This window comes from Pipistrellus kuhlii, unplaced genomic scaffold (genome assembly GCF_014108245.1).
Source record: "Pipistrellus kuhlii isolate mPipKuh1 unplaced genomic scaffold, mPipKuh1.p scaffold_m20_p_12, whole genome shotgun sequence".
NCBI lineage: Eukaryota > Metazoa > Chordata > Mammalia > Chiroptera > Vespertilionidae > Pipistrellus > Pipistrellus kuhlii.
In genome coordinates, this window is record NW_023425427.1 from 20,782,018 (window position 1) to 20,793,303 (window position 11,286).

The 11,286-nt window shown below is 37.2% G+C and overlaps 1 protein-coding gene across 8 annotated transcripts in view; it reads right to left on the reverse strand.

Annotated features, from left to right (window-relative positions):
• NTRK2 (neurotrophic receptor tyrosine kinase 2) overlaps positions 1 to 11,286 on the reverse strand; it is a 307,987-nt gene that overhangs the window by 262,937 nt on the left and 33,764 nt on the right. For all 8 annotated transcript variants that reach the window (XR_006741271.1, XR_006741270.1, XM_036433649.2 and 5 more), the window contains exons 5-6: positions 7,813 to 7,881; positions 5,212 to 5,366 (exon numbers count right to left, since the gene is read on the reverse strand). Coding sequence is in view for 6 of the 8 variants with exons in the window: in XM_036433649.2 (XP_036289542.1) it covers positions 5,212 to 5,366; positions 7,813 to 7,881 (224 nt within the window). In the remaining 2 variants the exon portion in view is untranslated. The remainder of the gene's footprint in view (positions 1 to 5,211; positions 5,367 to 7,812; positions 7,882 to 11,286) is intronic.

Below are 11,286 nucleotides of genomic sequence, written 5' to 3' on the forward strand. Positions count from 1 at the left end.
TGACAATTTGTTGACAATATAATACTGACATGATAAAATACTAAAGTGAGAAGATTTTTTTAATTTTGTTTTTAATCACACTCAATATTATATTACTGTCAGATGGACAATATCATGATTAGCCATTTATACATACCTTATGAAGTAATCACCCTGATAAGTCCAGTATTCATCTGACACCGTACATAGTTATTAGAGTACTATCAACTATATTCCCTAAGCTCTATTTCATATCCCTGTGATTATTTTTATTACTGGCAACTTGTAATCCTTAATAAAGGGGATGTTTTAAAGAAAACCTGCCTTATAAAGATTAAATTACCAATAGCTCTTTGTTATTGAAATTAAATATTACTAGCTGCTAACTAAATTTAATGGCCATAGTTACTGGCAGATTTTTGGTTTACAATGATAAAACACATAAGACCATACTCTTAGGAATTACTCTTGACAAACTTTTAATCAAAAGAAATGGAAATAAGATAAATTTAGCATGCTGTGACTTAATTAAACACAACAGATATGTTTTAAAAGCTTGAAAAGGGTGGGACCCAAAAGAAAAGCCTCTGAGCATGAATCCATGTTGCAAACAAGATCTAACTTGAAGATATTAGCATATCATCTGAATTCCTGAGCATAGAGTTTCAGAGACAGAATTTAAATCCAAAAAAGTCTAGTGTAATTTACTGCTCAATCTAACTTGAAAAAGAACCAAAGTTGGGAAGCTATCGTGAAGAAAATGAATACTTGTTAACTAAGCCCCAGTTTGAAGTATCGGCCTTTCATCTCGAATTTCTAGAAATTGGTCCAAAAAAAACTAAAGGCAGAAAAACAAGAAAGCATACTGTTGTTGGATAAGAAACTATGTGGAGCTGAAACTGATTTGGCTCAGTGGATAGAGCGTTGGTCTGCAGACTGAAAGGTCCCAGGTTCAATTCGGTCAAGGGCATGTGCAATGGTTGCAGGCACATCCCCAGTGGGGGGTGTGCAAGAGGCAGCTGGTCAATCTTTCTCTCTGTCTATCCCTCTCCTTTCCTCTCTGTAAAAAATCAATAAAATATTTTTTTAAAAGAAACTATTAGGGACCTCTGGACAAGAGAAAGAAGGAAAATAGGATTAAACAAAAACAGTGCAGCTCTAAATAAATACATAGTATGTGTCAGATGAACAAGGAGGCAGGCTCTCGGCTGACACAAGACTGAAGGGGTGAACCACAGGACAGAGCAGAGCCCCAGGAAGGCCAAGCCATAAGATCATTAGCCAACACCAGAAGGAATAAACTTTCCACGGCCCATCACTACCTCCTCACCATAGACCCAGCATCCAACAACAGCTGTAGCCACTTCCAAGTAGAAGCAATGGGTATGAGAACTCGCCAGGAGAAAATCAGTCACGCTAGGAGTTGTGACACTGTACAGATATGGTGAGCTCCACTGTGGAAAAAGGCATTTCAATCATAATACCCAGTTGCTAGAGATTGCAGAAATTAAAAACTGACTGTTGGAAGAGAAAAATTCAGTAGCTGCAGAAATAGCTGAAGGGTAAAGTAGTGAGGCAACCAATTTTCCCATAATGCAGCACAAAAAGACAAGCAGATGGAAAGTATTACAGAAAGATTGAGAGGTATGAAAGAGGAGCCAGAAGTGGAAATATTCATCTAAATAAATTAGAAAATTCTTCCAGAACTAAAGACAGAAACACTTGTCCTGAAAGGGTATGCTGTATATTGACCAGAATAAATTCTTAAACACAAACATACCTAATTTCATTGTTCTAAAATTTAAGAATAACATGGATTAGGAGAAACTTAAAAGTTTCAAAAGGAAATGGAAAAGCAGAGGTTATTTGTCAGGAAATAAGCATCAGATTGGCCTCAAGCATCTCATCAGCAACACTGGAATACATGGAAAATCTGCAAAACCCTAAGAAGCTATTTTGATTCTAGAACTTCATACTCAGGCCATACCACTGGGAAGAAAAAAATACAGGCAGATTTTCCACCAAGCAAGAATGTGATGATTTTATTTTTTAAATTTCTCTGAAAAAAAAATATTAGAGAATACCAGCACATTCCAGCAAAATGAAAAGCCACTCTAAGAGGAAGTAGTAAGATACAAAGATCAGTGGTACAGAAAAAATAGTAAATCTTAAAAAAAATCAAGTAATGCCTTGGCCCGATAGCTCAGTTGGTTAGTGTATCCTCCTGATACACCACGGTTGTGGGTTCGATCCCTGGCTAGGACACATATAAGAATCAACCAATGAATGCATATGTAAGTGTAATAATAATTGATATTGATATCTCTCTCTCTCCATTTCTTTCTCTCAAATCAATTAATAAAAACTGGGGGGGAGGGGGGAATAAGTAAAATCTAAAATAAAATCCCAGGTGAAAACAATGTGAGAGATGGGAGAAAGAAGTAAAAAGAAGTAAAATGTCTTGTGAAGGGTTATCTCTAGATACAGAAATACATTTAAATATGTATGGTAAATATCTTATCATTATGCATTTACAAAATCAGAAACATAATTTATAATATTCAAAGAATTAAGAAAAAATAAAACAAAGAACACTACCAATGAAAGAAAAAGGAAAAAAAAAAAAGGAAAACTAGACAAAGGGTATAAATAGGTAGTTCACTGAAGAATAAACACAATGTTCACAAGATATCAATAGCAATCAGCAAAATGCAAACTAAAAAGCAATTACACACCATATATTTTTAGAGAGACAAAGAATGCATTTGCTAATATCAAGATATACTTTGCTGAGGTGGCTCTATATCAGAACAACCATTTTTTAAAGTGCAAGCCATATGAACCAAGAAAATACGGTTCCTACTATGTTCTCTAAAAAAACCTTTGCATCTGTCCATATGCTATTGAAACATTTTTGTAGCAATGAAAAATGGGAAACTAAATGTCCATCAACATGGAAGATTTAATGTAATTACTTCCACAAATACCAGACAATGATTAAAAAGACTATGCTAGATCTATGACTACCCACTTGAAATGGTCACAAACAAGAAAAAGACAAGCTTTATGTATAATACAGGAATATATTTTTACAACAAAATGCATCAACATTATTTGTTCAATTATAAAGAAGTAAAAAACACTTGAAAGAAAAAAATAACAAAAATAAAACATACGAATATGAAAATGGCAGAAAAAAGTCTGCATATTCTCCTTTTATAATGTTGCTTTTTGAAAAGCATTGGTGACCGTGAAATTAATTGTGAATGTTACCATGAATATAAACAGATCCTACTCAATCAAGCAAGCACGTGCTCTCTGATGTGGATTCAAAGTTTCACTCTCATACACACAATGCATTGACTAATTGTAGAAATCATATAAAAATTATTGAAAATTGATAAATCAATCAGGAAAAAATAAGGACCAGGTCACTGCTATGGTCCCCCTTCCACAATCACAATAGTCTATCAACAACACATGCAGTGAGTGCATTATCAGAATGCTGTCGAGGCAACATGGCTGAAAATTAAAATCAAAGAAATAGAATGGTTTCAGGCTAGGGCAAAACAGACATCTATTAAATGCAGTTTGTGAAATCAGAGCAGGAGTTAGATGCTTTCTCTTTTTTCCTCTCAGTGGTTGCTGAACCAATGTGGTCACAACAGCCATGGGGATTTGGGAGCTGGCCAACAGGACAGGTGACTCAATTTTGCATTTCTTGTCCCTCTAGGCAATTTCTCTCAGTGGCACAAATTTATGCCAGAACAGAAAGCAGTTACCTTCTTATCAGGAAAAGATACATATTTTTAAAATGTTTGTAATTTTCACCCTTGGCTAGCAAAGAATGCTGAGGGAAGTTGGCAAGGGAGCCAAGCCTGATGCTCCTCCCCCTCACCCCATTCTAAAACCAAAGATCTCTAGTTATTACAAAAAAAAAAAAAAAAAAAAAAAAAAAAAAAAAAAAAAAAAAACCATGTGGGAAGGGTAACTGCTATCTTCTAAGCTCCTTCAGGGTCAGAATGAACATTTATCTTTCCTTTCATTACATTCTCATTAAAAAATAAGCAGCAGTTATATTTTCCTTAAATGAAAACTGACCCTAAACAATAGGGTCCTCTGAAAACAAAGAACTAGATATATATGGTCAACATGAAGATTCCTCAGGGCAGCGGAGGACCAGTGCTACCTGGCTTTCTGCTGAGTCACCACTAGACCAGAAGATCAAATATCTTTGTGAACTGATTTAACTGGTTGACTGACTGATTAAAATTTCAACTGGGGGAGATAAGAGATCAACTGAAGGACTTGTATACATGCATATAAGTACAACCAATGGACACAAAACTCTGGAGAGGGAGGGTATGTATGGGGGGGCGGGCATTGGTATATGTACAAAAATAATAATTTAATAAAAAATATATTATTAAAAAATTAAATAAATAAATTAAATAAATAAATAAAATTTCAACAGAGGAATAATATGAATATGTGAGTATTGTAGACTTATGTCCCAGAAGCCCTTAGCGGTAAAATCCTCACAGTCACCCTTAAATTCTACTTCCCTATAAACACACTAGTCCTCACAGAGAGCTGTGATTTCATCACATGGTGCCAGTTTAAATTCTGAAGGTGTGAATGCTAAGGAGAGGGGTGGGGACAAGGGTAAAGGAAGAGATTTTGAACTTAGACATGGGATAAAGCACTTATAAAGGAAAATCTGAGGAGCGCCATCAAGAGACATAGACATCTGGCTTCTGGATTGAACTGCATTTTCTTATGCTTCCAAGACACTTTATCACCTTGAAATCCTTCCCTCTACATGGCCTGAGGGCCAACCAAGTATTTATGTGGCCAATGGAGTACTACATTCTTAGCAGATACTTTTTGGATGGATGGATGGATGGATGGATGGATAAATGGATGGATGGATGGATGGATGGATGAACAGGCGAATGAACAAAGAAACAAAGGAATAAAGTGTGTGCTTTTTTTCTCTATACACTTTTAAGTCATTCATTCAAAATTAATATTCTACTTGCAAAAAATGTTCAGCAAAGTTGCTCCCAAATGATTCTCCATACTGCACACAAATGTAGCCCAACTTACTGGAGACATAATAGCATACTGTATAAAATCTGGGTAGTAGTAATCTTCCCAGACTCTCTACCACACCAAAGCAATTAGAATAAGTAATAGCAACTAGAACTCATTGACTTAAAAGTGAATTACCACAATTGGGGATCTGCAGGTTCACCAGGGGAATATTCTTGCTGCTTTCATTTAGGCAGTACAAATCCTGAGTGTCTGGACTGGTTTTAGTCTCCTGAAGAGTCTTGATCCACATAATATCACAGGAGCATGCGAATGGATTGCCCACCAAGATCCTACATGAAACAAAAATGAAACTCAGTCAGGCTTCTCTTTTTTAATTTTAACTACATTCATGCTCCTGAAGCATTACAAAAGTATGAATTCTTTCTAGCCAGCCATGTTTGAAAGTCATACCCATCTTTAAACATAACTACTACTTATTATTCGTTAATTTATCTAATGCTTATTTGAGCTTCTGCTGTGTGCAAATACCACTGAAAAGGCTAAAAGATGCAAAGTGATGTTAAAGCTTTTCAGAATAATAGGGAAATAAGATAAGGACAGAAATATTTGTAATGTAGAGAAAAAAGAGTGTGTCTCATAAAATGGGGGGAAATAAGGTGCTGTAATAAATTAATCATTATGATTATACAGTTATTAAGAAGATTTTAAGTGAAGATGCCAACAGTAAGTTTTCAGAAATACTAACATACTTATTTCTGGTCAGGCTGAGATTGAAGTGTTATTTAATAAGCTCAAACTTCAGTGGGGGGCAGAAAAAGTGTCATCTTCATTTAAAATGAGACTGTAAATCCAATGCTAGGACTGAAGTGTGAGAGCTAATCAGGTGGTGCTCACAGCTTTCTGCAACCACAGTTAGTTTGATTGATGCAAGAAAGGTGGAGTGAATGTGAGAGAGAGAATCCGCAAGGGAGCTCTGGTACCTCTGGCATGCATGTGCGCAGGTGCTCACATGGCTACACACACACACACACACACACACACACACACACACACACACACACCAAGCCTCAGGAGTTCAGAAAGCAAGGGCAGTAAGCTCCAGATTGAGCCTCTTAGCCCACTGTGAGAAGGTCTGCTGAGAGAAAGCCACCACCATTCAGCCGTGCTGCCTGAACTCCTGTGGCCTGCGACTGGTGAAGGAGGAAATAGTCAAGAGGAAAAATAAAAACCACAAGAAAAAAATCTTTAAATGTTTATTTATAATACTCAGTGGCCTATTTGAGATGAATTCCATTTATGGTAATGAGCCTTTAAATGAGGCCATTTAAAATCGTTACATAGGCTCTGCCTGGAATTAACCACAATACTTAAGATTTCTGCGTGGACCGGACCTGGGCTTTGCAGCATCATTTACTCCTGTGGTTTTCTGGTCGGGTTCTAAGAATCTCGGGGATCCCTAGAGACTTTTCTGGGAATTTCTTTGGGGAAATGTGGTCATGGCAGACTCTTTAATGTGTGTCTGCTTGATGGCCTCTGAGTATCCCTCCAACGCCAAAATAAGATTTGATGCGACTGGATATGGAATACAATGCAGAGGAGATCCACAATGTTTAAGCCCCACCAATTCAAGCTATTTCCTGGCAGTCTGAGTACATGACAAACTAAAGAATCATTCTTAAAAGAAAATCTGATTGAATAATCAGAGGGGATAAAGAAGCCAGAGGTCCTTCAGTTATACATACAACAATATTCCGATGACCACAAAATGCCAATGGACAACTGGCTTCTTCCCCTCGCTCACTGAGCAAACTCCTTTTGCAGCGATTATCACCACATGTGCATGTCAGACTTCTACCTCTCCCACCACATAGCAGAATCCTGGACCACAGAGATCTATCGCCATGGCCCACTGCCATGTTACTTCGATTTGTAACAGGAACCCAATGACCATTTGTTGAATGAACTTATTAAGTATGTTGAAGGGAGAATATTGAGACATGCGAATTTGGAATCAGAACTCTAATTTCTAACCAAGCAAGAAAATTTTCTGCAGTGATGCTTAAAATTTTTACAGAGTATCTTACGCTATTTCGTGTGTCTTCCTTAGGTTTTTAATTTGTCTACTCCTGTGTCAGAAACCTAGTACTTCGACTACCTGAATTCAGTTTATTCAAAATCATTGCCAATCACTAAGACTTTCTTCATGTAACCCTCATTGCTACCAATTAGCTTGCTGTCACCCCACTGGTGACATTTTCTAATCTGCCCAATTTCCTTGTGAAGGGGGTGGACCCTACATTTCAGGCCACATACAGTTTAAGCAAAAGCTTTGCTGGTATTCAAAGGCCTTGTCCATTTTTGCCCACCTCTGCTCCACAGAATCTCTGCTGCGGGGTTCCTTGGGCACCTTAAACAAAGGGCTGTCAACAGTTTACATCTGCTTCATGGTGATAACACAAAAATTGAATACACTTGGAAATTCTGGCTATTAGTCATCAACACATTTAAATATTTTCCCCTCCATTACAAAATAAATCATTTATGTAAAAACCTTTAAAACTCATCATAAACAACATGTTACTATTGTGGTTTCTAACTTTTATTACTCAATCCTGTCTTCTTAAGTGAAAAAGCAAACAAGTAACTAAAACTTAAGAAATCATTTTTCAAGAATTTTTTACATAAAAATAGATCTATAGCATCACTCATTTAAAAATATACTTAATTGCTCTTTTCCTTGAAAAAAATTTCCCCAAACACGAAATCATTACTTACAGCTCAGACAAGTCAAGGTGACGGAAATGTTTCCTAGACAAACTCGTCAGTTTATTTCGAGTAAAATTGCTGAAAGGAATAAAAAAGATTAAATGTGAATCTAAAATGATATATTTCAGAAATAAAGTATTCAAATTGAGATTTTTTTTCCCACAATATAATTTTATTTGCTCATGGTCCATGCATTACTTAAACCCAATCATCTCTTTCTTTTACCAGAAGTGATAGTTTAGTTTTTCCTGCTTCTCCTATCTTTTTTGCCAATTAGGGGTGGAAGAGACAATGGAGCATCATTTTCCTATTGTCTATATTAAGTCTCTTTTTTACACAAAAGCTTATTTTTCATATGCTGATTCAAAGCCAAGTTATATATCTCCTAGAGATTTCTGACCTTTTGAACAACTAATAGAAAGATTAAATTTAATTTAATTTAATTTAATTTAAAACCATAAACTCACCAGAGAGAAAAGATGCTTTAAAATGAAAGTGTCATGAATGTTTTGAAGTCTCATGACATACAGAACCTTGGATATGAAATGGATTTAACACATCCTCATAGGGGGGAAAAAATCAGCCATTAACTAATAAACTCTGCTGAGATCATTTCTATAGCATTTCTAATAACCAGATAATGCCATGAAGAGAACAACAGAAGATTATGAGGAGTATGTCAGAATTTTTCTTGAACTATTCTAACGACATGTCATTTTAAGATTTGGACCAATCAAAGAAAAGATGTCATATTTGTTATGGAAAAAATAATACTGCATTTACCTACATATTCTAAACATGTAGTCTTTTCAATGGGCAGGAGTTTGTTTCCAATGATCAATGCTATGAGACCTTGATTTGGGAAATTCTAAGCCATAATCCTGACAACTGACTCCCTCTGTGAATTTGTTTACTAGTTGAATTTACTTAAAAAGTGTCCAGTGATTGTACCTGTAGACATGTGTTTAGTAAGTAATATGAAAATAAATAAACACCAACTTTTACAAAAACAGCCAACACCTCAGCGAGCTGCAATGAGCCCTTCACTATCTGTTTCCTGCTCAAGAGAGTGAGTATTGGGCTGAGAGTCAGATGAGAATGGGAGATCTGAGAGTGACTGTAATCCTGGACCCTGACCTGAGGCTGGTCAAACAGCATAACAAAATCATAAGTTAAAAGTATCCGGGTATGTTTGACCAGTCACCTTCAGAAAGGGGTTACAACCCAGGAGCTACTGCATGATCTCAAACTAGACAGTTGATAAATATAGAAAAGGCCACTTTTGTGCCTCAGAATTCAAGGGTGTATGTGTGTGTGTTTCCACTCCCACCTTATTCTATATTGACATTTCCACTCACTCAAACCCCTTCCTACACAGGGTGCCCCCTTCCTTCTACAAATGCATCTTCTCTTTTCACACGGAGTGTGGAATGCTCTCTTGACTTGAAAAAACCTTTTGCCAGGAAGTTAAAAATGTGCCTACATAAATCTTTTCTTTTGGAATGTGAATTAAGAATGGCTTTCATTAAAGTATTATACATTGAAAAGTCAATCTGCCTATCTTCCCCACAGTCTTGGAAACACAAATATTTTCATCTTCATCAGCAATTCCAATCCTTTGGGGGAGGGGTATGGATGAGGAGAGGTGGGGAGTGCAGGGGAACCTGCTCTTCCTTCCAAGAAGAACAGGAGAGAGGAGCAAAGAAAATGATACTTATTGTCAAGGTTCCCGGGTCAGCCAGCGAGCCAGCACCAGGGCGCAGCTGCCCCTATTGGGCTGCCAGCAGCACAGCCCAGAGCTGGGTTATGCGCCAAAGAACAAGATGAGTTTTATGAACCATACTTATTATTGGGGCCAAAAGCCAAAAAGAAGGAGGAGGAGAGGGGAAAAAATCCACAATCCTCTTACTGTTTGATTATAGGACTTTGCAAAGGAGCTAATTAGCACCTCTGCAAAGCCCCTGGAAAACACAAATGCTGGCTTTTCTCACAGCCTCTGGGCCAGGCAGGAATTAAAGCACCAAGAAATAAACTCAGTGACCAGTCACAGGGCCTCTGGAGAGTCCCCAGGCCTGCAAATATGAGGAGGGTGGAGGGGAGTGGGAAAAGTGAGAGACAGGAGCCAATCTGAATTTCCTTAAACCCAAAGTGCAGTGCTCTTGTGCAGGATTTTATGTTGTAGAAGAAACTAGCAGAGATAATCGGCATTTCCCAGGGACACCAAGAAATAGCTTCTGATGCACATTTTCTTCCCAGCTCACTATCACCCGGGATGCTGATATTCAAGTTAAAGATGAAATTTACTTATGAGAAATCAGGAGAGAAGAAGCCAGTTGCCCCAAATCCTTGATCTTAAACAGAGGTTGGGACTAAGGTCTGGAAAGGCAAGCACTTAACTTGATTCTCTCCTCCCTCCCCACCATTCTGAAAAGCCAAGAATTTAATTTAATTCCTTATTTGGGTGATTAGAGCCTCTTTCATGACACAAATCAATGAAGCTTATGGAAATTTTATGACCCCTTCATAACAGTTTGAACACTAGCCTTCCTGTGTAACTATGCCTACAAATATCAATCAAGTTTCTGCAGTCTGCCCAATGACTGGGCTTCCAAATTATTGGCTTTTAATGAAACTATATAGGATGTGCCTATTTCATTGGTTTCCTATTTTCAAATGGCACCTGTTTGGAAGATTGAGACAAATGCCAGGCTGTATATATAGAATGCTGTTAAAAGTATTCTACCCTGTAGTACCAAAAATACACAAGGTAGCTTTGGTTTCCTAGAAATAGCTTGCAACAACAAAAAAAAAAAGGAGGGAACATATAAGAGGCACAATGGAGACATAAACTAGTCTATTATTACTAACACTACAATTAATCATAGCCCACTACACAAAAGTCACAACAGCAGGGGAAATGATTTGGTAAAACAGCCAGTAAAATGTGGTTGTTGAGCAATTAGGGTCTAAAGTCAGGTGTAATGAAAATACTGGAATTAACTAGTGAGGTCATCAATACATGTACGTGACTACCTTAGGGCATTTTGCCTTTTTCTTCTCTCCAGCTTCTCTCTTGTTTGTGCTGTCAAGGCCTACGCAGCCACCAGGCTTGTGCAGACAAACTGACTGCAGAGATGGTGCCAAACAGCATTTAATGAAACATGTTAATAAAATTCCTTGGAGTTTTGTCACATTTTTGCCAAATGCTTTTTATCTTAATTCCATAGGCTTTATTTTTAAATTGACTTTCTCATTAACACCACCTATAAAATATGAAGTCAACATAGTGACTTTATGAAATTATGGTTTTTCGTAGTATCAACAAATCTCCATAGAGAGCCCAGGCAATCTTCTCTAAGAGAATGGTTTCTTTTGTAACCAGCTGAAAATCAGTTGGGGAACTAGTCTCCCCAAGAAAAGAAAGAGGACAGATGTTACCAGAACGCTGATGCTTGAATCTTAGGGATGACACAGATTTTATTT